Raw genomic sequence first — 26,958 nt, 5'->3', positions numbered from 1 at the left:
AAATAAATCGAGCGACAATTTGATAATAACAATTACAACCATTTGATATACTTAATTAACTTAGTTAATAGATATATAATAGGGAACGTCAAATTAATTTATAACTACACTTCATATAGAGGCCCAAAGTTTGAATGACACTACTCCAAGGGTCTATTTGACCCTTTTCCCTATTAGTGTCGGGGCCTCATATACATCAGGATTACACACGCACTGCACATTTACGTACTCATTTAATTTTCAACTGTTGTAAAAACTTCAATTTTTATTAACTTTGAATAAAAGTAACAAATTCTATCCATCTCAAATAAAGTAAAACGTAGACTACTATACCTGGGCTGGCGCAAATCTAAAACATGATTATTACCGTCCATGCATCATTATTCGTAGAATTAAAATATGATTCCGGCCTGTATGTTTTAAGCTAAGGGTAAATTATTGTCACTCAGCTCCTAACCTAGCTAATTAATTAAGCCACCCAGCCAACATACAGTAGGTAGGCTAGGAACTGAGATGAAGACCTAATCAACTATATATATATAAATTGAGGGAGGAGTGATAGCCCTATAATAATACAAATATATATGTTGATGATAGAATATAATGGAGGAAATGTACGGAGTGAGGTCGTCTTTTAGCAGTGACGACGATTATTATTATTATGGTGCAGTAAGTAGTAGTTGTTGTGCAGAGATGGCGGGATTCCTCTCCTCCGGATCATCGGAGTATGGTGCAAAAGGAGTAGTTGAATTGGGGGCCGGGGGTTCATCGCCGCCGTGCACACAGCTGTCATCTTCACCGCCGCCTGAGGTGGGAGGCCGCAGGTGGTGCAGCAGTAATAGTAGGAATTGGGGAGTAGTAGTAGTCCATCAAGAGGAAGAGGAAGAAGAAGTTCATCATCATCAACAACCAGAACCACTGATGACGACGACGGTGACATCAGCTGCGGCTACTACTACTAATAGCAGCAGCAAGTACTGTTTAAAACACAAAATCTCTTCTCACCCTCTTTACCCTAAGCTCCTCCAAGCTTACATCGATTTCTACAAGGTAATTAAACGTACCCTACCTAATTAAGTTTGCTTTGATCTTAATTGAATTGATTCCTTGCTAGCTAGTAGTATTAATTAAATTGGACTTTAATTTAATCGGAATATATCATACTGTACGTATAGTACTTATAGTACACTAAACCCTAATTAACGCCGTGATTGATCTTTAATTAATCCGTTTGGTTTGTAGGTTGGAGCCCCAGCTGAAGAGATGGATGGTATTCTCAATGAAAAAGATGTTAGTAGGGGAACAACAAGTTTCTCCTCCGATCCCGAGCTGGATGAGTTCATGGTTGGCTATACTATCTTGCTAGCTTCTTAATTAATTAATCATAACATTTCTAGCTGTTTCATCTACATCGATCAGTCACGCACCTTAATTAATTAACATTTGTGTGTGTGAGCTAGCTGGATGGATCGATCGATGAGAGAGTGAAATCTCATAAATTGATCGCGCGCTGAGAATGACTAAATTAAAGCTAAGCAATGCAAGCAGGGCAGGCAGTTTTAGAGCATGCGTGATCAAAAATAATCTGACGAATTGAAGACACTACATTTTGAAATTAAATTAATTTATATATACTGCAGGCGGGGAGGCTGCAGGATGGATAGATCTACTACTCTACTCAGCTCAGCTCATATCTAATTTCGTTGGTTTTTAATTTGGTGTAGGAAACTTATTGTGATGTATTAGTGAAATACAAGTGTTGTGTTGAAAGGCCATTCGTTGAAGCAAATGAGTTCATCAGCAATATGCAAACCCAACTCCACAACCTTTGCAGCGCTACAACCCACAACATCATCTCATCAGGTACGTACGTACTCAGATCAGATGGATGTGATGTTTTAATTCCGATCCGCGCTGCCAAATGTATATATATATATATGTTAGTTTCAATTAAGATCAGAATTCTATATACACAATCATTACTCCGATCCATAGTGTGCATTTATTAGGTAATGTTCCGTACATATTATAGTTTGTTAGGACTAACTAGAGTGTTTATTTACCATTATATTGCATTAATTAGATACCAATTAAATTAAAGGACATCCATATAATATTATATGATGCATTTTAGCTAGCTCAGCTCATCATTATATATATTATATTCAGGAACTAACCAATTCAAAACCTAGCTAGCTAAGTAATTAAGTACGTACTCCGTATAAGCTAAGCCTAAGCGCCCGCAGCGTTAGTACATTACAGTTAAGGTTCCAGTTAATTAATTAGCTAACTGTACACATACGCATTATTATATTATAAATAAATTAAGAATCTGATCGAAAATTGAAAAGTTGATGAATCAACTCAACGACCAATAAATTGTAAGTACAAAGTTGTCAGTTGAATAGTGCAATCTTTTATATAATTTGTCAGAAAAACAACAGTAAGTACAGTTTAATTTATTAATTAATATAGTGCGCGCACATATATATATATAGATATATATAGCAGTTGCACACAGATCTCTTATGTATAGTATGGTGTGTATATATATTAAAGTACCAAAGTAGCACCTGAACTCAAAGTTAATCCCATTCTCTAAAGTCCCATCTTGCTGATTAATTGGATAACAAGAGGAATCTTGTATGAGCACATGTGATATGATGCCAGAATGAAAGATGATTAAAGCAGGTAGCTGCGCTAGCTGCTCTGATCTGCTGGATAGATAAGTTTTATTTATAATATATATGCATGTATATATTTTTTAACATTTTCATTTCAAGTTAGCCGGTCTGTCATGTTAATTACTTCAATATTTAGGATCTGATTTGCTTGTCTTCCTTAACCATATATATATATATATATATATATATATATATATATATATATATATATATATTGTGTGACTTAATTCGATCAAGAATAATAAATTAATCGATTTATGAATCCAATTCATTCACTTAGACGAGATTACTCAAAATATTTTATCACTAAATATTAATATAATTATCCCATTCATTTAATTAATGTTAATCAAAGTTGGCCTTTCCTGAGGAATATATATATATATATATATATATATATATATATATATATATATATATATATATATGCATGGAAGGATTCAGGTGCGGGAATGATATGATTTCCCGTGGGGTGGTTGGACGCACCATTAAAATAGCGCACTTTAAATACACAATCACCACGCACCTTAAGCACACAAACAAAGCACCTTAAAACACAAATTACTCACCTTAAGTACATAAACTACGCACGTTAAACACATAACAAAGCACATTAAGCACGGGGGAAGCTAGGTAGCAAGCTTTAAGACATGATACGATGATGATGCATGCATATATGTTGTTGGTTGTAGGCGGGGCTGATAAGACGATGCCAATATCATCATCAAGTAGTATTGGGGATCACGAAATTAAGGAGAGACTAATGCGGGAGTATGGAGAATATATGAGTTCCCTAAAGCAAGAATTTTCGCAGTGGAAGAAGAATGGAAAACTCTCTCAGCATGCAAGAGAGGCATTGCTGAATTGGTGGTCTGCTCATTACAATTGGCCTTACCCAACGGTACTTACAAACATATATATGATATCAATAATACATACTAAGCTGCGCTATTAAAAAAATAACTAAGAGTACAGTAATAATGCTTCTTTTGTGAATTATTAATAGCGCGCCTAGCATAGCTAGCTGCAGTGTGATCAATGCTGTTACGTTAGTTGCAGATATGACATTAGTTGAAATATCTGATCTGCAAATGTCTATATATATATATATATATATATATATATATATATATATATATATATATATATATGATGCAGGAAGCAGAGAAGGTTGTTTTGGCAGCATCAACAGGATTGGATAGAAAACAAATTAACAACTGGTTCATCAACCAAAGGAAACGCCACTGGAAGCCTTCAAAAAATATGCACTTTAACTTGCTTTTCTAGCTGCGCTACACCGGACCTTCTATATGAAAACGTATTTTTATCACATGATGATATGATGTTGCTATCCAAAAATAAGAAAGAAGCTAAGAGCTGAGGATTGTAATAAACTTCAATTCGTATGAAATGATTTAATTTGTTAGGAATACGATGCTAATAAACTCAATATGAAGTGTTACATATACACTAATATTATGATATATATATATATATATATATATATATATATATATATACATACGATTAGAGCCTTCAACAGTTCAATTCTTTTCCTAAATAATACATACATCTCAATGAATTATATACACACACAGTATAAATCATACTTTACCTGCTTTAGTCTTTATGTTATGTGTTTCAATATTAAATGAATTTTGATGAGAGTGACTCCCTCCTTATGGTCTTTTACTATCTTGATAACCTTCTCTTACATAATATTGTCTTTAAAAAAAACTCGGTGGTAATTTTGTAATTTTTGCATGTTGGTCAAAATTAAGGTGAGCGGATCTGTGATTAATGTGCGTGGGGTTTGTGCTTAATGTGCGTGAGGTTGTGCTTAATGTGTGTGGGGTTTGTACTTAATGTGCGTGAGGTTGTGCTTAATGTTGAAACTTAAAATCTGTGAGTTAATATATTAAAGTGCGTGGGGTTTGTGCTTAATGTGCGTGAGGTTGTGCTTAATGTGTGTGGGGTTTGTACTTAATGTGCGTGAGGGTCAATAGTTGTTGAAACTTAAAATCTGAGTTAATATATTAAAGTGCGTGGGGTTTGTGCTTAATGTGCGTGAGGTTGTGCTTAATGTTTGTGGGGTTTGTACTTAATGTGCGTGAGGGTCAATAGTTGTTCAAACGTAAAATCTGTGAGTTAATATTTAAAGTGTGTGGGGTTTGTGCTTAATGTGCGTGAGGCTGTGCTTAATGTGTGTGGGGTTTGTACTTAATGTGCGTGAGGTTGTGCAGACGCTATCATTTGTGTAGACGCTGACGCTATGTGTAGACGCTAACATTCGTGTAGACGCTGTGTAGGTGCTATCTTCTTGCCGACACGTATTTTTTTTTAAAAAATTTTTATTGATTTGAGCCGTTGATCTAAATTTGATTAACAGCTCAGATCTAACCGCACAACCGCACGAGAAGCTATACCCGCACTTGAACCCTTCCCTATATATATATATATATATATATATATATATATATATATATATATATATATATATATATATATATATATTCAAAATTGATCTAATTTGGTGATCACCTCATTATTATGTGAGATTATGGGCATATGGCCGGTAAATTATGCCGTGCATGGTGCACACGGATGCAAAAATGGTGTCGTTTTACTTAAATAAAATAAAAAAAATATTTTCGATTGTCGTTAGTTACGTAAACATATATTCATAATTTTATAATTTCACATTCTGGATTTATAGTTATGAAATTATAGATGTGTAGTTATGCAATTCCGGATTTATAGTTATGAAGTTATGGGTGTGTAATTATGCATGCAATTCTGAATGTATAGTTATGAAGTTATGGATGTGTAGTTATGCAATTCTGAATGTATAGTTATGAAGTTTTGCATGCAATTCTGAATGTATAGTTATGAAGTTATGCATGCAATTCTGAATGTATAGTTATAAAGTTATGGATGTGTAGTTATGCAATTCTGGATTTATAGTTATGAAGTTATGGATGTGTAGTTATGCAATTATGAATGTATAGTTATGAAGTTATGGATGTGTAGTTATGCAATTCTGGATTTATAGTTATGAAGTTATGGATGTGTAGTTATGCAATTCTAGATGGGAATAAGGGTCAAATAGGCCACTCAACAGCACACCAAAGTGCAATTAGGCCATTGAACTAAAAAAGAATGCAATTAAGTCATTGAATAACATAAAAACATGCAATTTAGCCCAAAATGACTTGTTTACCTAGAGTAGCAAGTTACCAATTTTAAAAATAATTTTTAATAAATAAATAATTAAAATATTTATATAATAAAAAAACAGAACTGGAGACGAATCGTCTCCAGCCGGCTTTGTCTCCATGGCCAGAGACGAACCTCCGTCTCCAGCCATGGAGACAAAGACCTTCGTCTCCATGGCTATGGAGACGAATTCATCACCGGCAGGTAGTTTCTGTTTTTTTTTTTTTTTAATATTTTAATTATTTATTTATTAAAAATTATTTTAAAAAATTAATTTTAAAATCGGTAACTTGCTACATCAGGTAAACAAGTCATTTTGGGCTAAATTGCATTTTTTTTTTGTGTTGTTCAATGGCTCAATTGCATTCTTTTTTAGTTCAATGACCTAATTGTATTTTGGTGTGCATTTGGATGGCCTATTTGACTCTTATTTCATTCTGGATGTATAGTTATGAAGTTATGGATGTGTGGTTATGCAATATTTTTTTTTTTAAATCATACATCAAAACGACGTTGTTTTTACAACCGTGTACACCATATGAGTTACACAGCATAACACTCCCATATGGCCATGGCCCATGGGTAACATTAATTGGGCTGCTTACGAACAATATTATGGATCAAATTTGGGCTTCAAACAAGTTCATCGGGCCTTGAAATGAATATGGTCATTGGTCAGCAATTTTCTTTTCTTTGGTACATAAAACTTTTTCCCGTAAGTCAACTGCCGGTTGGAATCATTAGCAGTCACTATATCGTAGACCGCTGCGGTTAAAAACGGCACCCTTTTTTTTTAAATAAAGAAACGGTTTGCTGTTACTATTAACGGAGTTTGAATGTTTGGTGTATTAAACACCTGACACTACAGTATATCTAAACGGACACTGCCTCACGTATTATTTTTATATTATCAAATGAAACTGCAGTTATATCAAAATGATACTGTAGTGGTGGTGAAATGAATTTATAGTGTATATAAAATAAAACTGAATAACATTTCCCATTTTTGAGTGTATATTGTAAAATGAAGCTGTAATTATATTGAAATGATCGTGTAGTTGTGTTTTAATGAAACTATAGTGTATATAAAATAAAATTAAATAACATTTTTACATATTTGAGTCTCTAAATATTGAATGAAACTGTAGTTGTGTTGAACTGAAACTGCAGTGTATTATACAAAATAAAACTTAATAACAGAGTTACTTTTTGCGGAAGGGTGCAGAACGACGAAAAAACTAATACGTTTCTTTTCATTTAACAAAACGACGTCGTTTTGTACGCGGGGCATAATCGATTATGCATTGCGATGCACGATATAATTTGTCAATAATTAGCAGCCCCTCATCGTGCGTGCACCATTAGAAAAAATACATTATTATACAAAATATATTTTTAATATATAAAAATATATTATTCAATAATATATAAAATAATATTTTTTAGTATTTAAATAAAAAAAATTTAAATTTTAAATTATTATACACTTTATATACATAAATAATACTCACTCAAATTGTGCTTAAAGCCTTAAACCACCATAAAAACAGATGGCGCTAAACTGCATGGAGGCAGCGCATTTACTGATTTACTTGAGCTCGCAACTTGGAACCGCTGGAAAATTTTCTTCTTCCGCCGGTTCTAGGTCTATTCAAGCCTAATAGTACCGCTCTCAAATTCAAACTTTCCAGCTGCCTCTCCATCCGCTCCTCTGCTACTGGCTAGAGGATTCCTGTAATTCTCATCCACGCGGTGTGTATATAATCCATTGATATGTTTGTAGTTTCATGTGAAGAAATGGAGAGACGTCTTCTATAATGATGTTAGTTAATGATAAATATTGAGCTATTTACTTCTTTTTTTCCTTCAATTTTACTATTTAATTTTCATGCTTTTATAGTGGTAACTTTGCTCGATCATGGCACTGGAAATGTCCGGAGTCTCAAATGCAATTTGGTTTTTCGGCCTTGACGTTAAAGATGTAATCTATTTTTAAATATGTTTCTCGAATCATTTCTACTTTAGAATTTCACTAGAAATTATGAATTTCAATTTTCTTCACAACACAATATAAACTCACACTTCACAGTACTTGATTTGTTTCTTTGAGATTTTATTGTCATTTCAAGTAACTAGATAGGGAAGCTGGACCGTACTTGCACATTTCCTTTTTCTCCTATTTTTATTTTCTTCGCATCTATTTAGGTACAAGCACCACAGGTTACTTTGATATTGCCATGGATGTGCTCAACAAGAAGGGGTAGGATTCTAGTACAAGGTACTCCTATTGATTGATAGGGACTAGTGAGGCATTCATTGGTCAATTACATATTTGTTTTGTTTGTTTGTTTTTGTTTTTATAATTTTTTGGAGGTGGTTGGGGATGGTGAATTTTCTGCACTTACTTTTCTTGAACACTATACTTTGCTGGTCCAAGTGCCAAAGGCACTCAAGTTTTTATGAGAATTTATGCAGAATGACTAAAGCTCTTTATACTTATATCAAGCAATACCGTCCAATCCTGGCATGCAGCTTCTTTTTGAGTCAAGTAAGGAGAATGGACAAGGTAACTGGTCTAAACGAAACTCTCTCTAACAAAACATTCCATTTTTACTTTATCATAATGTTTTCCAGTAAAAGGTCTTGGTCTAATTCCTGGAGTAGTTGGGTGTTTTGATTCATCTAAAGGAATCAGAGTACCTCATATTGGGCGGAGTGCACTTGAAATAACAAAAGCTTCAGGGATCTTTGATGAAATTGGGAAGCATCACGTTTAGTTTGTTCATTCTTATCGCGCAACACTGGTGCAATTTTCTCTCTTTCATTGTTGAAACTTTAATTTTTGCTTTTGCATGTAAGAAACTTAGCTTAAACCTTCATCACTTCTTTTAGTCAGATGATAATGGAGATTGTGTATCATCAACTAGTAATTATGGCGATAATTTTATAGCATCTGTCAGAAGGGGAAATGTCCATGGTGTCCAGTTTCACCCCGAGAAGAGTGGATGTATGTTGTACATGAACCTTGTATGCCAAGAAAAAATAGAGCTATTTCAAAAATTTTCAAATTTTCTATATCTTTCTAGAGAAAGCGGCCTTCATTAATGGGTAAGCTTTCACAGGAAGTGACAATAGTGTGTACTTCCTATCATTGGCTGTCAAATCATCTTGATCTACATACCTTTCAATATGAATACTTTGAATATCTGGTAATTAGTGTTCCTTTTATCTCAATTTTGGTGGAATCAGAAACACATATTCTAAAATTACATTTATCTAATTTGATCTTTCAGCTGTTGGTCTTTCTACCCAAGTCCAAGAAAACAAAGGTGAATCATACATATGATTTGGAACTCTATTTTTTTTTTTTAACTTTACATTTGATCTAACAAGTTTCATTTGGACGAGCTATTCCTAAGGAAGTCAATTCTATCATTCTTGATGATGGCACAACTTTTAATTTTTCACCAGCAGTTTATGCTAATAAAATTTCCAACTGAGCAAGTTATTGCGTGTCTTGATGTCAAGAGTAATGACAAAGGTGATCTTCTTGTAACTAAAGGTGACCAGTATGATGTGAGGGAAAACACAAAAGAAAAGGCAATAAGACAAAACATATATCTTAATTTACGACAGTTGTTGCAGTTGTTGTTTCTTGTAGTTCCATTCTATTTTCTATCTCTTTATATATTAAATTTGTTTTTATTGTTGGTGGTGGGTTGACTGAGGAGAGACAATGCCAAAGAGGCACTTTTTTTGTGGTCACTTCAGCAGCAATGTTCAGTCTAAGTTATTGAATATTGTTGTTCACATGGGACTTTTAATGCTTATTATTCCTAGCATACTGCTATTAAGTCCTATTTGGATAAAACTGTATCTCTTAATTTTGTTTGATCTCGTGGAGGTGAGAAACCTTGGTAAGCCAGTAGATCTTGCTAGACAATATTACAATGATTGGGCTGATGAGGTATGCCACAGCAATAGCTATTACTGACAGATTGTATTTGACTTTGTTAAGAATCCCAAGGCCACATTGATAAAAATAAGAGAGTTTATAAGGCTATGGGTTAAATTAGCTAATTGGTTGAATTCAATCTTTTAGTGTAATTTAGTCCATGTGCATTATAACCAATTGAGTGACATGAGCTGTCGTTGTCTTATTCCAGGTTAGCTTTTTAAATATCTCTTGGTGATTTACCAAATGTTGCGAGTGTGTCGTATCAGTCTTGTTTCCTATATATGGTGCTTCTGAAACATTTTATAGTGTTGTTTATTTTACCAGTTCAGAAAAGCACATTTTTTGGATCTAAGTTTTGCTGATAAACGGCTGTTGCTTTTATTCCTGTATCCAGAAATTCTACCATTGAACTATGAGGATCTGAAGTATAACCCATCTTTATTCATCTTCCTTAGGATTATGATGGAACTTTGTGTCCAGTTTGGAAGTTGCTTCAAGGTCTGGTGCTGACAAAGTTAAAAATTGGAGTGATGCTGTTTATGCTGCAGAAGAATACTTGAAATCTTTTTTAACCATCTCTACACAAGTGCACTTGCACCATATCATAACAATTAATGCACTATATATTTTGTCAAATGCACTGCAATAATTACAAAAATCCAATCACATTTTTTTCTCGTATTTTTCAACCCTTGATTACTTTATATATAAATATTGTTTTGCACGCCCTTTTTGAAAAATAAGGTGACAGGAAAACACAGTTTATATACACCTTGCATTTTCTAGGGAAAAAAAAAAAAGAAAAGAAAATGGGTCCGAAAACATCTCTAGAAAATGGATCTCATTAGAGTATTTCACTTTTTGTCCAGGATTGAAAAACACTCACATTTTAGTCCAACTATGCAAAAATATTCCTACGAAGGTAAATGACTCCCCTAAGCAAATGCAGCAGATACTGTGGCTCAATCAAGAAACACCAAGTGTCTAGGGATTTCCGTCACATAAATAAATCTATTAACCACATTACCATCAATCATAACTGGAGTCTCCCCTAAGATTCCCTCCTTTCCGCTCATGAAAATTTCCACCTCCCCGTCTAGACTGTCCCCTCTCTCTGTATCTTGGAACATTTTGAGAGCTATATGCTGGCCCACCAAAGTTGCTGGACTTATTGTTGTGTTGTCCTACTGGCTGGTATTCATAATGCAGCATATTATTTCGTCGCCTTTCCCGGTTAACATGGACATTATGCTGCTGATTATCATACCCAGAAGACCAATCTCCACCTGATTCTTGGCCCCTACCTATACGGTTGTTTTGCCCACCCCTTCTGAATCCTGAGGTAAAGCGCTGCTCATTCTGAGTTTCTGCACTCACAGGAACAGATTCATCCAAGCCAACAGGAGGTTGGTTTGGGGAGAAAGGTCTCCCACCTAATGAATGTTGTTTTCCATCTCTTTTGGAACCCTGATTAAAATCTAGCACTGTTTTATTTTCAGATGCAGAAAGATCAAGCTCAGCCTCACCTACTTCACCTTTCTCACATTGTTGTCGAACATGCACCTGACTGTTAACTGGATGCACATGAGACTTGGGTTTCCAATGAGATAAAGCCCGACTTCCAGTGACACGATTTTCTTTAGCAGTTACCATTCTGTCAATCTCCTTAATGTCAGGCACCACTGACTGATTGTAAACTTTTCCAGTCTCAACGATTTTACTATTTTTGTGATCTGGCCCAGCATTGACTGTGCTTTTGTAGTCCCTAGTAGAATTCCATTTCGCTTTGCCTGTTGTTGCACCTTCATCTTTGGCTCCCAAACACATGGGTTGAGCTGCTGAATCAATAGGCATCCCCCAACCATCCAAATTATTTAAGTCACTGGTACACATGGATACAGACTTGGTTGAATCTGACTCTGGTTCTTTAGATTGATTTTGGCCAGATTTCTCATCACTTGTGCCATGGACTGATGGCACTGATGATACATGGTGCACATCCTTCACATGCTGTGGTTCTGTTGAATTGCGTTGGCGCCATGCTCTTCCTTGTCTACTATTATTGGTCTTACCTTCCCCTTCCCTGGAATCTATGACGGATACCACATTCTCAGCAGTTGAAGCCACAGGTTGAAGAGATCTGGTGCCTTCAAATCGCGATTCTGCCTTTCCAATTGTAGCATCTACTGGTGCATGAATGTTGGAAGTGAGGGCTTGGAGTTGACCACTTCCCTGCTGAGCCAACTCTTTTGCAACTGGCTTTGGAACATACCTCTCCATTTCAGCCCTCTTGCTTTTAGAATTACTCTGCACCACACTGTCACCCGTCACAGGAGTTGCAGAATCAGGTAACATTTTCTGACTACCTTCAACATCAGTATCATGTTTAGTCTGTGATCGAACAGGAGCCCACACAACGGCATCACTTACATGCGATTTATCCACAAATCTATTACCGTGTTGATTTCTTGACATCCTGCGAGAGTGCTGAGGTTTCCACTGATTACTTACTCTGCCATGGCCTTCTTTGCTAGAAAAAGGAGAGTGGTGCTCTGAAGATTGCAGCCCATTGTCACTATTCATTGCTGCCTGTACAGAACTGACATCTAAAACTTGCAGGGAAGTTTTGGAGACTTCATTTTCTGTGTTTTTTGCAGTAGTATTGTTAGAATGCATTGTAGGAAGTGAAGCAGGGCTAGATGGCATATTATCAATCTTCTGCTTATTCTTGCTACTCCTACTTCCTTTCCTTCTCTGCTGTAAACAGGCCTCGACCATAGTACTAGAGTTATTGGGTGTGTTTGATTCACCACCTGGACCAACTCTGTGAATATCAATCTCAGTTGATACATCATCATTCACAGGGTAATCAATATGATTCTTTGGAGCCTCATTAACAGCAACTGGAGCTGATGATTCATTCAAATTCTTATGGACTGCAACATTCTGTCTTTGCTTGTAGCCAGTACGTTTATGTCTGTCATTAGATTGGTGGGTTAGCCTGTCATCAGTGGCAGTGCTGTTGAGATCTTGCTGAAGTGTCAAAGTCTGTTCATATGCAATGGTAGGTTCTAAATCAGCTGGTTTAGCAGTCTTCCTTTGTAACTCAATACTACTACCTTCACCGCCCTGGCTAGGAGTGCTCTCATTTACTTCAGCAACGCCAACAAGCTTTGTGGGCAAAGGTGCACTTCGTGCTTCAGAATAGGAACCAGTGGCAACTGATTCAGTAAGTGGACTCTGTCCTTGCTCTTCCTTTATGGAACTGGTGATTGGAGCTTTTTCAGCCTTCTGGGCTGAAGAATCACCTCCTTGCATACGCCGATTCAATTCCTCCAATTTAGCAAGAGCCTTGGCCTTCTGCTCCCTAGTTCGTTCCTCCTCTTCTTTTTGTAGCTGTAAGGCACGTTGCTTTGCCAACTCTTTCATTTTAGCACGCTAGTTGACCACAAGAAAAATTAAATAATAAATTTGCACACTAAAAAAGGGAAAAAGCTAAAGGCCTACAGTGAATGTAATCTAATACCTGTGTCTGGCCACCAACTGAATCAAATAATTCAGGCACAGATTCTTTCTCGTCCTTCCCAGGTACACTAGTCACAATATTTTCAATAGCCTCAACTTGAGGATTAGACCCATGAGTTTGAACATTAGAAGCAGGTATAGTACTAGGATATGAAAAAGCAGGGGGGCATTCGGCAGAAAGGGGCTGCTTCCGCCAACCATCATCACGACAACCGAACTTGGCTTTAGCAAGATGATCACTTCTACCTTGCAAACCATGATAGCTTCTCCTGCAAAAGTTGAAGACTCATTAAGGGAATGAATAAACAAGCTATACAGAAACAAACAAAGATAGACCAACTACCTCGACACGTCAGTAGTTGAAACATGTGGCTGTGAAACAGGGTTTCCAGAGCTATGTGTCCTTTCAAAGCACATGGCCGAGCTTCCAGTTTCATCCACAGAATTTTTAACATTAACATTAATAAATGGCCTATTTTTCTCCTCTCCAATTGGTTGATCAAAATGCCCATCATGGGCTCGAACTTTTGCATTCAAACCTTCAATCTTTTTCATCAAAGTTGATTCCTTTCCAGTAACGGGCAAAACTGAACTTCTTTGCATAGCTGGCAATGCTTGAGCCATTCCAGGAGAGGATTCTGTAGTTGCCGACCTTTGAATCCAACATTCAGGAGCAGTCCTTACATTGTCCATACTTTCAACTGATTTGAATTTGACATTGTCTGAAGAATTGCCTCTTTGATTATCAACACTGTGTGAAGTAGAACTCTCATTCATTGCTGATCTCTTTGGAAGCATCTCTTCTTCACTACTGTGGACTTCCCATTCATTCTTTTGTGATGATATCCCAGACCGACAGATCCTATCTCCATGTGGAGTATTAGCTGGTACAGTTTGTCTCGAATTCTCTCCATCCTCTCCTCTACTACATTCATCATGCTGCTTTAGAAGAACTTTATATGGTCGTCGAGCATCATCAGGATGAGCAGGTTCCACTTGTTCTGGCAATGTTTTGTTATTGATACCACGGCTAGCAGCTCTGGCATGAGAATTGCTTGGATCAGGAGCATTTGGTGCTGGATATCTATTATAAACAGGGGGGCCAGGAGGCATGCCCATAAGCGGAATATCACGCTCACTGGAATTGCAGTACCCCATAGGCGGACCATAATAGCCATCAAAAGCCACTGGACTAGGGTAGAACCCAGGTCGAAAAGGCATACCTGGGCGAACATAAGTATCTGGTATTTGGGGCCTATACAAATCACTACTTCTCGGGTGGTGTCCCCTAGGACCATGCCCTGGAGGAGGTACTGGCTGTGAATTTGCTAAATGGGGGATCTGAGGCCTATAGTATGGGAATGGTTCAATTGGAAACCCACCAGGACCAACAGGAGGTCCATAGGCAGGTCCCCCAGGAGGTCCTCTATACCAAACACCAGTTGGAGCATGCATAGGAGGACCACGCCATGCATCAAAATGCTGAGTGGGGACATCAGCATTAACATACTGGTGGGGCTCCCCTTGCCACATGTCCACGCCAGCCTGAATACTATCATGGGGACCATCTCTTCTCCACATGCCAACTGCTCCATTTTTGACATCTTGCTCTATCACAAGGATGATAGACATTTTCAAACACTTTTTATATTTTTAATTACAATAGAAAACAGGGCATAAGACAATAATTTGTAAACAATGTAAATAATATACAGTACAGACCAGGGTTTGTTCCATCAGTCTTGCCTTTGTCCTGTGAGAGTTTACCAGAAGCTGAGCTAGGCCGACTGTGAGAGCTATGACCTATAAACAAATGACCACATTTAAACACAGAGCAAATACATTTTGAAGAGCAGCAATGTCTTAAACAATTAAAGCAAGACATAACCATCAATAGAAAAATTTAAGAATAAATAAATGAAAGAAAGACATCAACACCAATTACCTCTTTGCTCGCTAGTCTTCACAGAATTATCTTTCTCAGAGCCAAGAGTAGGAAAATCCCCAGAACTTAGAGAAAATCCCTCGTTTTTAGAGTTGAAAATCCCCTGAAATTTACAAGCATAATTCAGACTAAACAATACTTTATGCTTAGAAGCAACTATAATAAACAAGAACCTTAACAGAATAGAAAAGTTAAGTGAAACATCTTAGGCAAGAAAGAAAAAGACCTGTTTTATATATCACTAGATAGAAATTGTGCCATGTGCACAAAAAATTGATAGTAATCCTTGATCTAAAAATCTAAAGTGCAGTGATTAATTATGTTTAAAGGGATAGCAAAAAGAGCAATAAAGCAAAGATCATACTTTACAATTTTCTGTCAACTAAACACACCATTACAAGACATTATCAAGGAATTCATTAACTGCAGTTCAATCAGCAGTTTTTCGTTATCAGACTCACAAATTGATGAAAAGAAAAGACTAAAAAGATTCAATAATGGAGTTACACAATACTCCTCTTGCTCCCCCCTAATATTACTGTGCCAGAAAAATAACTAATGGAAATTGTAGAGAGAATAATATTACAAGCATGGTTGAAAAAATTGCTAGGCGCCCGTGTATTTTATTATTATTTTATTATTTTTTAAAAATTTGTTTATTTTTTAAGACTTGATAATTATAAACTATAATAGTTAATACTAAAATATTAAATATTAACCTAAAAAAATCTAAAGTTTGAAAGATTTAGAGCTATTTCGCTCAAAACGATGTCGTTTTGAGTAAAATAAACCATTTAAAAAAAAAAACAAAAAAGGGAACAATAGCTAATCAGCCAACTAGGCGGCCTAGGCAATTGGCACCTAGGCGGCCAGCCGCCTACACCACCGATTAGGGTGATACGCTAGGCGGCCGGCCGGCACCTAAGCGCGATTTAAACGCATACCAATTGCTCTGCAGTAGTACCAGCTCCCCATGCTGTTGGATGATTTGTAACAGTTTCAGCAAAACGTGAAAGTTGTGAGCTGCCAGGCCTTGTCTCTGCACTTCGTGGGCGCAAGGACGTTGATGATGTTTGACTAGAAGACAATGCACCAGAAGCTGATGATGGCCTAGAATTGGAACCCCATGCACTCACACTGGGTTCATGTGTTCTATCACTACCAGCAGTAGATGGTCGACTACCGTTCCCACCAGAAGAAGGGCAGGCACTGAGATGACTCGGAGAGCTATTGCCACCATCAGCATTTGGGGACAATGTAGAAGAAGCCCATGCATTTGGGGTAGTTGAAGATGTTTTGCTTCCCCAGCTGAGAGTTCCCCTGTATCACAGAGTCCCAATGAAGACAGCAATTGAACAACATCAACCCTTTTTTAGAGGTCCAGCACCGTAGCATTTGCAAAACTAGTGCTATCCTCATATAGAGAGACCAACACAAACTAGGGAAAAAAAATTAAAAATTGCATGTATAGAAAACTGAAGTACAGAGCACTTACTTGGGAACAATTTCAACATCTGGATCCAATCCGTGGTTCTCTAATCTATAGAAATATTAGCACATAGAATTTCAAAAAGCAACATAAAATTATAGCAGAATACTATCTAGACAGTAACCATATACCTCTGACTTGGTAAATTCAAGGGTTTTGGAACAGCAACTTTGCCAAGGACAGTCATGCCACCTCTCCTTGCAGACGCCCACCTTAAATGATATAATGACAAACTACTATTAGGAAATTATAAATCATTATACATCATGGGCATGTCAAGTATATGCCAACCAAAATCCTTATCCTTTAAGTAATCAAAAGTAGCACACTGCAACTTCAAAATACCCATATCATGTTACAACAATGGTGTTTAAAGTTAAATAGGTAAATCCTCAAGTTCTTACATAATTTATGAGTGTAAAGAATTTAAGGATAAAATAAACTGAATAAACAGTTTATTCAGTAATCCAATTGCACCAAAACCCCACCCCAACAACCATTTAAAAAATAAAGTTCAAATAAAAGAGAGGAAAACCAAAATGATTTTGGCATTTAACAATGCCCCTCACGAATATCACATGCTCTCGCATGAAAAGTATTCATTGTATTAGAGCTTAAATCAGTTTTCATCATAAGATGAGCTCACTGTGTGCATATCAATGTTATAGAAGGCGCTAGGCGCTCATTGGGCGGCCAATAGGCACCTAGCACCTAGGTACATAAATAAATTTTTTTAATTGTTTTTGCCTTTCAGTCACTTTAGGCTTCAATACCAATTACCAGAGCATTGGAAGACCCTTCACTTACTTCAAGCTTCCTAAAGCATAAAAAGCAGAGACTACTGCCAAGGCAGTAGGCAATAAATATATATATATATATATATATATATATATATAGTTTTTGCCTTTCATTTACTTCAAGGCTAATACAAAGCCCAAAAAAACAATATATATATATATATATATATATATATATATATATATATATATATATATATATATAAAGCAGAGACTACTAAATATATATATATATATATATATATATAACCCTAATGGCCATGGTCTCAATTGCTAATCTTCTCTACCGAATGGAGAAGGAAAAACCATACTCGTCTCTGCCGGCGAGGTCAGTCTAGCAATGGGAGCAACGAGCAGCAAAGGCAACGGTGAGTCCAGCCCTTGAGACAGTGCAAGTCAGCAAGTGTTGACAAAAGATGGCGGACAGCAGTAGTTAGAGGAACTAGCATCTCCAATTTACTCCATTTTGCTTTTGTGTTGTGTACTTGTGTCTATTGATTGCTATTCAAGTCTTCATATTTTGCTTCTTTGTCTTCATTTATTCTTCTTCTTCCCTTCAAGTCTTCACTTTTCACTTTCTTTTAGGGTTGTTTCGCTCAAAACGATGTCGTTTTGAGCATACAAACCCTATTTAATAAATAAATAAATAAAATAAGCAGCTGAATTGGTCGTCTGTCCAACTAGTCGTTCAGCCAAATAAAATGGCAATTAAAGCTAAAATCAACTCAGCTTAGGGGCGCCTAGCACCTAGGTGGCTGCCCAGGCTGAGCTTTACAACAATGGTGCATATTGGTTCTCCAATATGCCAATAACTTATTCAAGTCACATACTGCTATGATTCAGAAAATCAGGAGATTGATTAATTGATTCTAAAATATCTTTTCTATTTGAATTGATTTATTTCCTTTATAGATATCGAATAATTGTGGTGAAGAGCCTTAATGATCTCCATTCCTTTTTAGGTTTGATTTAATCTTTGTAACCCTCCTATATAAAGGGGATTTCATTCTAATAAAAGGACAAGCAAGCAAGAAGTTAAGATAAAATCTCAAAACATTCCTAGTATCTTGTTCGCTAATTGAAGTCAGGTTTTGCTTTTCCGCCCTTGTTCCTTTAATTCATCTCTCAACATAGGCAACACGCAAACAACCTACGTTAACCCTAATCACCAACTCGCCGTGTGACGTGTGCGTTCGCCCGAGTACATAACACATACTAGATCTCATTAGTTCATTCATCCTAAATCCTAAATAATTATAAAGAAAATCATTAAGGCCTAAGAGTAGACCCATGAGCCAAACAAACACTTATCTTAATACTTCTAGTAGGAGAAAAGAAATATTTCCTTGAAATATTCAGTTTGCTTAGTATCAAAGAGATAATTCAAGGTATAGACACAAATAGATACAATTATACAAATATACACTATGTAACTCTATAAACTCAAATCATAGGATGCTTTAGGCAGTGGTTTTAAAACAAACCTACAAGTAACAAGGTCCTTGTTAGAATAAAAAAGCAGGAAATGGGAAAAGAAAGCGGAAATGCTTTTATGGAATGTGAACGAACAGGGTTGTCACTAAACCACACTAGCTCTTACCTAGCTGCAATAGCTAATATTTTCTAACCAATACGTCATGCCCTCACTCTAAGGGAGGCTCCTTATTTATAGGGGGTGTTTGGAAAATGGATTATCAACCGAAGTCTAGCTTGTCAGACCAACTTTAGCGTGTTTGACTGGTCAACCAGCTAATATGAATGTTTGGTAAACAGCTTTTTTGGTTATTGATGCCAATAAGCTGAAAATGAAAAAGCCACTTTGAGAGTTTGAGTAACTTATTGATATCAACTTATTACATTTTCGTTTTAAAAATCAAATTTACCCTTAATAGTTGTTGGCTATTGTGGTGTTTATATTTATTCAATTTTTATTCAAATTTACATTTTTAATATCATCATAACGGCCTAGAGCCCGACATCTAAATTGACTCTTTGCCTAAGACACACACACAGACATGCGTGTTTGTGTGTGTGTGTGTGTGTTAACCGATATGTTGAATTATTATTAACTACGAAGCATTTCTTTATAATTATAACAGCATTAATAATAAAACAAAAAATAATAGTTAAAAATAATTAATAATAACACAACGATAACAATAAAGTATAATTAAGAGTTAAGTAAATAACACAATATACTTATGCCCTTATATGTCATTTTACATGTAATCAGCTAAGAGTAAACAACTAATTTACCAAACACCATTCTATAATCAGCTAATACTATCAGCTGGCCAAACCAACTAACACAATAAGCTATCAGCCAATTGTCAAACGCCCCCATAAACTAATACAATGAATAAATAAGTAAATAGCATAATTTATCTGATTTGTCTTCCCCTAATTTTCTGCTCCAATCCCATGAATTATGCACCATTTGTGACATGCAAATCTGATGATTGATTGATTGGTTACTTTCCATCTTCATTTTCATCTTGAATTAGTGCCTTATTAGTCTTGCTCAAACGTTTATCATTTTCTCATATTGTTCTCCATCAAAAAGTAATGTCATTGGCAATAACACTAGAGCTCATGATGAATGAAAGTAAAGTAATTTAATATTTAGGCCTTGTTTGGCAATTGGCGTTAGCGGATAGTGAATTGTGTTAGCGGTTTTGACCAACGAATTGTATCAGTAATTTGTAAAGAGATGTTTGGTAAAATTAGTTGTTTAGATTAGCAGTTAACATTTAAAATGACCTATAAGGGTATACATATATTTCATTAAAAACATAATAATAATAATAATTAGGGGAGCCCTTTGTTTTCCCGCTTTTCCCACATTGGTGGGAAAAGTCGGATTGGAGGATTTGGAGCCTCAAGGCTCCTTAAATTTGCATGCCCATCCATTGATAGGCAAACATTATTGAGGGGCAGCAGCGTTTTAGTTTTCAGCGGTTTGGAGCAAACCGCTGAATAACCAAAAATCTTCTTTTGACCTTGGTCAAAATGCCAAAGTGGCGGACCGCCATTTACCAAACAAGCCCTCAGCCTATATGCCCATTTACTGGAATAGCTCCAAGGAAATTCTAAAATCTCATTCCAAACTCGGAATATATGACCTTCTCACCTTCACGATTTTCCATATTTCAGATTTGTCTCATTTTCCACAGCTAGAAAATCAATTACATCTCCTTGTCAACATAAATTTTGAGGTATTAAAGCCTAGAACTACATTGGCATGAATCCACATCATGTTACAGCAGGAAAGGTTCAGAAAACAGTAAAATGAACAGGAAGAATTCTCATTTCATTTGAAAAGAAAAATGAATGACAGAGATTCAGAATAAGAATTATTATTACCTTCGCTCCCCAGTTAACATACTTGAAGTCATTGCTAATATATAGATCTAATGTCATCCAAACTACAACCTTAAATCCTGCAAATTTGAAACAGGATTAAAATACAATCACATGAAAGAGACTATAAAAGCAGCAACTCATCTAGAGAAAAATGAAGAAATTCTGCCAAAGAAATTGCAAGCAAACATTTTTCAAATACACATGAGAACAATCCTCAACAAACTAGTAAGGCCTCTCAATAATGATCCTATGTGAAGTAAAAGGAAAATATTCTCTCCAATGGCAAAGAAAAATATGTGGAAAGATCTAGTCCTGCTACCTAGTATCTGATATGTGGAGATTAGAACAAGATAATGTTTGATCTCACTTGAGCTCATTTTGAACACAGCTTATGCCAAGCCTAACCTGGTCAACTAGCTCACCTCTCACTTCATGTACAAACTTCTGATTTCTCACTTTTTAAAGTGTGAAAACATATCTGATAAGCAAAAAGTACAACCAATAGCTCCATAGAATCATATGAACACACTTTACATACTAAGTTAATATCACAAAAAATACTAGTAAAAAATCACAACATACTACAATTTATCTTATTAAAAAAAAAAAACAAACGATACTACAGTCTACTACTACCTTATCAATGTGTCCAAATAGTTTCCTTTTTTAATGCTTAATTGTAATTTAGTTGTAACAGTATAAACTCTGTCTCACACTTCAATTAACAAGCATTAAAAAGTCTGACTCTATTTCACCAGTTTCCAAATATATACGTTATTAAAACCTATAGCTCAATAAGAAAAAACAGTTAAAATCGCTTGTCACAGTGGTAGTGAGCAATAAAAGTAATCAGAGTCAGTAGAGCAAGAAGAAATTAAGCAAAGCAGTTCACAGCGTTGTCAAGCTAAGCGCAAGAATGACTAAATAGCTCATATAAGTGTCTAATGAAACTGGCTCAAGTACCAAAGATCATCAATATATCAACAAAACCACTATTTGCTTTCCATTTTACAAGTAAAGACATGTCAGCATTTCACTCTCCTTGTTTAAGAGAAACAAATATGAAACTTATCATTGGTTTACCATGTTTCTAAGTTCTAACACTACAAGTATGCTGCAAATGCAGAAATACCATATGCATATAAATTCTTGAGTGTTTGTGTGTTGATGAGTACTACCTGTTCCACAAATGCACATGATCATACTTCATAGTGTTCAAATTATGACCATACATTCAAATAATGCTCAGCCCGAGCATTCAGACAAAAGCCTCTGAGCATATAATTCACAACAGACACTCGATTTGTTAAACCCGCTATGATTTATTATGAATGATTGCATAAGTTACTCTATTTCTAGTAAGCTAGCTAAGTTCACCTTCAAACTCTTAAAATAGTGCATTCCTCCAACAAACTTCACTTCAAACACCACACAACAAATCATCTTATAACAAACCTCATTAACAACCCACATGGCATGATGTGATGGATGTAAAAACATAGCAAACCTTAAAATTGAAGTATGCATAAAGATTCACACAAGTCATATAAATTTCAAATACACTCCCAAGTCTACATTGATGACTACATAACAAGGTGAAAGCTCCAATTGCATATAACAATGCATAATGGATATAATTCTCAAATTTACTAGCCCTCTCCTAACCGCAGCTCGAAAATAAGTGTACTAATACCACTGGATAATAAAGGAAGAAGGCAGTACTGACTACCTGTTACCAAATGCCTAAACACACGAAGACTACTTTTACGGATGCGACAATATCAAACTTCTTTGAGCACAAAAAACACCTAAAGTCTCCAGACACAATTCGAATACGATCACCTGACGTTGTCCAAACCCTAAAATTCAAAGTTTCAAATGCCAGAAAAAAAAAAATACAACCACGGATAATACATAAACACGAGACTACAAGGATATCTTACCACGGAGAGAAGAGGGAAATTAACCGGATCTGCGAAAGCTCCGATCTGTGAGTTGTTCGAAAAGGACAACAAAGTAACAAACACGTATGCATATAAATTATATCTATATATATAAATATATACGTATATATGGGAGGGAGAGAGAAAGAGAGAGGGAAGGAGAGGATATGGTGCGTATATATGTATCGGTTTGTATAGAGGAATGGCGCAGGAGGACGGAGTGAGGAAGAGAGAGGGGGAGAGAAGGGAAATGGATGATCGAACCCAAATCCCTTTTATTAAACCAGGGTTAAGTTCCGAATTGGAATCCCCTGAAGTCAGATCAACATCGTTCCCTAATCTCCCAGGTATCGTCGTGGCGTACACGCCTTAATTAATTTTTCAATTACTTTTTTTTTTTTTTTTTTTTAGTGTTATTGACTCTATTACAATATATCTGTTCATAACAAATGATAGTAAGAAAAAAAAATATTTAGAGTTAATATTTATGGAGTGTTTATTTATCCGCAATAACAACCAAAATATTCACAATATATTTAGTTCATGAAATGAATTTTAAGAGAATATGAATATTATTACATAATCAATGAAATAGGCAAGAAATTAAATACGAATTGTATTCCATTGTTTGGTTTGCTGAAATAATAGACTTTAAAAATATTATTCCAATATTTGGTTGGTTTAAAGAATATAAATAAAATATGTTCTAAAAAACATAAATACCCCTAATACATATTTTTTTGAATGTTACTGGCTCTATTACAATATAGTATCTGTTCATATACTTTCTCAACCTTCCAAATGAAAGTCCAACCCGAGTACCATTAGACCACATAGTCTTGGTCCCTAATACATATTAGGAGTTTAAAGAATATAAATGAAACATTTTCCTTGTTTCCAAACATACCCTTAGAAAGTATTAGGAGTTTCAATAAAAATTCCAACACTATGCACATTAATGACCTGATGTGTTATAAGTTCATCTTACACAATGGTTCAACAATATTACACAATTATTTACAGTAAAGCCACAACAGACAAAGCATTCACACTCGCCTGCAGCCCGCTGGCTTGCCACCCTCCTTAGTATGCAGCCACCAGCCCGGGCTTGCAACCATTGGCTTCAGACCCGCCAACATCCACCCAAACTTCATTGACCCGACCAATGATTTTAAAAGGAGAATTGTACTGTGCAATTGAGTAAGCATATTCACTTGCAGAAGTGGAATTTGCCCATGGAGACCTGCTCAAGCTGAGAGCCAGTTTCTCAGCTTCTTTCACAATGTTGCGATCCCTTGCAAATCCAGAGAACTTCCTAACTGCAATGCAATGACTGGTCCAAGAATCAGGTCGCAGGTTCAGTTCAGGAAGCGGAGATGGTGGCTCAACTTGGAACTCCTCTGGCAAGTATAATTTGACAAAGTATGCTGATGAGTGAAGAGGTCCAGCTCCAGGGACAATGCTTGTCAAGACTGGTACCGTCATTGAGATACGAGAATAATTCAGATTTGCACCTTCAATGTACTGGAACAATCTGTGAGAACAATAAAAATCTTTTAGAACTACAACACTAAGCTTTCTAGCTGCGGAGTATTTAAAATATAATTCACTGTTTACACAATAAATATATTTTGCTGTTTTGCATGATTAGAGCCAGCACTGCTGCAACTACTAGAACAAGCATGTCAAGAGGAGTACAGTGGGCTTCAACCATTATTATAGATTCAGGGAAAGGGATAGCATGAGCATCCATGATATAGTTTGACAAAATGTGGCTACTCACAATTAAGAAGAGGGAGGAAAGTGAGGAGTTGGTAATCAAGTCATGGGTAAGTTCACTGGAAAGTCATGACAACTTTAAAGAGAAAACAAAAAGAATACATAAACGAAAGACCAATGAAAAGAAAAAGCAAAATTTGTATATCCAGTTACCCACTGCCCAGGCAATTGAAAGAACTAAGCGCACACCATCAAGCACAGTGGAATATACTTGCCTACTGAAACTGACTGTATTCCCACATCTTTTGTGAATCCAAAAACTGAACTCTATACTAATTTAAACAAACAAAACCAACCAAATAATGTGTTTTCATTAGTTTTATAATTTTAACAAAAAAGTGTCTGCCACTAATATAAAGGAAGCAACTGAAGTAAAAAGTGTTACCTACATTCAAGATACCTCCAGTATAGGATATTTGACTTATTCAACTGAGGAAATCAAATAGCAAAAATGATACGGAGTATTTGTCCAACAACTCCATAGAAAGTGGGGGTGAAAAAGAAGAAGGGGAAAACAAAGCATGTGGCTGCTCCACTAAAAGGATGCATTTCGAAGAGAGGAAAAAACATATGCACTACATTGATGAAGAACATTGAAATTGACATGATAGATTAACTTTTAATAACCACATTACCGAAGAAAGTAATGGACCTAACTAGAGCTTTTGATGCCCAATAAACTATGAAAGTCTGCAAATCCTGCACTTGCTACCTTAGTTTAGTGAGCATCATTTTTCCAATAGATTTACTCTCTGAATTCCCATTTGCCAGCTTCACATATTGTATCTCCTTTCTGGTTTCTCACTTTGCAAATCAAAAAAACCATGTCTACAGAGTCACTAGTTTCATTTCCTTTCAACACATTAAGGCATTCACATTGGTGATGGCCCTTTCTTCAATGTGTCATTAGTAAGTGCAGTACTTCTATTGTGATATTCAAGAACTTCTACCTAACAGAAAAATAATAATGAATGATAACTAGCTTGAGTTCCCCCCGACCCAGAAGCAAATACACGCCCATGTAGGAGATCATGAACAAAACTGTAAGTTACAGTCTGTAACCTTTCAAGTATTACTCTTCCACTTGGCTTCTGAAGGTGGCACTAGTTGAAATTCCAATGAAACTATAAATATATACTCCGTAAATGAAATCACAACCAATTATCTATCACGCTGAAAAGTGGCAAGAAACCACGAAGACAGATTCAAAATACAAGAAGATTGAATATAGTATATGAATATAGTATACCCCAGAAATTCGACTGTTTATACTTCAGCAGAGGGCTTTAATTAAAAAATTTAAAAATAATAATAATAAGTATATCAAAAAAAAAAAAAAAGGACCTGTGAAAGCCATCTCGGGTGGCTTTATCGAAAGAAATTTCATCAGTGTGTGCAGTCATCCAAACCGACTCCCTGTAAAATCGAACCTCGAAGTCCGACTCGGAGTGCAGCACCGTGAACTGCGGAGACTCTATCTCCTTGCACACAACCACTTCAGAATAGAAAGTCGTTGACATCATCACTACCGCGACGAGAGCTTCCTTCCATCTTGGCTGAACCATTTTTCTCAGTGCTTGCGAGGAATGAGGAATCCCAAAATGTCACGCAAGAAGAAATATTGACTTCATTGACAATTTTATTTTTTGGAAGACAGAGAAAAATGAAACTCTCTAAATTTTACCAAAAAAAAGTACTTAGGTGGTGTATTCAATCATGACTTTTGTGGAGTTTTAAAGACTTTTAAAATGATAGATATTAATAAACTTTGATTGACTTTTATAGAGTCGTTCAAAACTTTTTAAAACTTTATAAGACTCTATAAAAGTCTATATAAAAAACATTCATATACTTTTATCAACTTTTTATTTTAAAAAGTCTACAAAAGTCATTGAAATTCTAAATTGAATATATCATTACAAACTTTCAATGATTTTGATTCTTATCATTTACAATTTTCTTACAAAACATTTATAATATATCATAAAATTATTCTTATTATATAGTTCTTCACCCACATCAACATTTTCAACGTTATTATTTTTATCCATAGTATGCTGAGACTTATATGTTAATTACTTAGCTTATATATATTATTAATAAACATCAACAAAAAAAAAAAAAAAAAAAAACTATTTCATTAGAAATTCATAACAATATTGAATAATAAAATTTATAATAAAAGACTTGATCAAATAAAATATTTAAAAATATAATTACAAGTGGCATAAAATAAAAAAATAAAAATCCAATATTAAT

The 26,958-nt window shown here is 35.6% G+C and overlaps 3 protein-coding genes across 6 annotated transcripts; 1 reads left to right on the top strand and 2 right to left on the bottom strand.

Moving 5' to 3' along the window:
- The first annotated feature begins 804 nt into the window (after positions 1-804).
- On the top strand, positions 805-4,114 carry LOC109149298 (homeobox protein knotted-1-like 2). The gene is made up of 5 exons (XM_019297007.1): positions 805-1,050; positions 1,243-1,344; positions 1,725-1,858; positions 3,375-3,585; positions 3,843-4,114. Exons 1-5 carry the CDS (start codon positions 922-924, stop codon positions 3,969-3,971), a joined length of 705 nt encoding a protein of 234 aa, XP_019152552.1. The 5' UTR covers positions 805-921; the 3' UTR covers positions 3,972-4,114.
- A 6,491-nt stretch (positions 4,115-10,605) lies between these two features.
- LOC109149290 (protein MODIFIER OF SNC1 1) lies at positions 10,606-23,199 on the bottom strand. 4 transcript variants are annotated; one of them, XM_019296985.1, is made up of 12 exons: positions 22,921-23,199; positions 22,707-22,836; positions 20,978-21,054; positions 16,949-17,029; positions 16,824-16,868; positions 16,273-16,648; positions 15,329-15,431; positions 15,106-15,186; positions 13,727-14,993; positions 13,385-13,652; positions 12,315-13,296; positions 10,606-12,224 (listed from the first exon to the last, which is right to left on the bottom strand). In XM_019296985.1, the coding sequence occupies exons 3-12, from the start codon at positions 21,007-21,009 to the stop codon at positions 10,888-10,890; spliced, it is 4,572 nt and encodes a 1,523-aa protein (XP_019152530.1). In that variant the 5' UTR covers positions 21,010-21,054; positions 22,707-22,836; positions 22,921-23,199; the 3' UTR covers positions 10,606-10,887. The 4 variants fall into 4 exon arrangements, with proteins under 4 accessions (XP_019152530.1, XP_019152528.1, XP_019152526.1 ...); XM_019296983.1 differs by having other exon boundaries at positions 10,606-13,296; positions 22,704-22,836; XM_019296981.1 differs by having other exon boundaries at positions 10,606-13,296.
- Positions 23,200-23,846: 647 nt separating this feature from the next.
- LOC109149134 (heme-binding protein 2-like) lies at positions 23,847-26,319 on the bottom strand. Its single transcript, XM_019296784.1, has 2 exons — positions 26,044-26,319; positions 23,847-24,454 (listed from the first exon to the last, which is right to left on the bottom strand). Exons 1-2 carry the CDS (start codon positions 26,262-26,264, stop codon positions 24,004-24,006), a joined length of 672 nt encoding a protein of 223 aa, XP_019152329.1. The 5' UTR covers positions 26,265-26,319; the 3' UTR covers positions 23,847-24,003.
- Positions 26,320-26,958: the final 639 nt, after the last annotated feature.

Source organism: Ipomoea nil, unplaced genomic scaffold (assembly GCF_001879475.1).
Source record: "Ipomoea nil cultivar Tokyo-kokei standard unplaced genomic scaffold, Asagao_1.1 scaffold2159, whole genome shotgun sequence".
In the NCBI taxonomy this organism is placed as follows: Eukaryota; Viridiplantae; Streptophyta; class Magnoliopsida; order Solanales; family Convolvulaceae; genus Ipomoea; species Ipomoea nil.
The sequence above is the reverse complement of the archived record's forward strand: the minus strand, read 5'-3'. Positions and strand labels throughout refer to the sequence as shown.

What these genes read in the sequence shown, in the direction of transcription:
- LOC109149298 (XM_019297007.1), top strand. Translation starts at nt 922, where the DNA reads ATGACGACGACGGTGACATCAGCTGCGGCTACTACTACTAATAGCAGC. An exon ending in CTTACATCGATTTCTACAAG is followed by an intron (nt 1,051 to 1,242) that starts GTAATTAAACGT and finishes TTTGGTTTGTAG; the next exon opens with GTTGGAGCCCCAGCTGAAGA. An exon ending in ACAACCCACAACATCATCTC is followed by an intron (nt 1,859 to 3,374) that starts ATCAGGTACGTA and finishes GTTGTTGGTTGT; the next exon opens with AGGCGGGGCTGATAAGACGA.
- LOC109149290 (XM_019296983.1), bottom strand. Translation starts at nt 21,009, where the DNA reads ATGACTTCAAGTATGTTAACTGGGGAGCGAAG. An exon ending in GATGTTGAAATTGTTCCCAA is followed by an intron (nt 16,649 to 16,823) that starts GTAAGTGCTCTG and finishes TCTGTGATACAG; the next exon opens with GGGAACTCTCAGCTGGGGAA. An exon ending in GACTGATGGAACAAACCCTG is followed by an intron (nt 14,994 to 15,105) that starts GTCTGTACTGTA and finishes TCCTTGTGATAG; the next exon opens with AGCAAGATGTCAAAAATGGA.
- LOC109149134 (XM_019296784.1), bottom strand. Translation starts at nt 26,264, where the DNA reads ATGGTTCAGCCAAGATGGAAGGAAGCTCTCGTCGCGGTAGTGATGATG. An exon ending in ACCCGAGATGGCTTTCACAG is followed by an intron (nt 24,455 to 26,043) that starts GTCCTTTTTTTT and finishes TTGTTCTCACAG; the next exon opens with ATTGTTCCAGTACATTGAAG.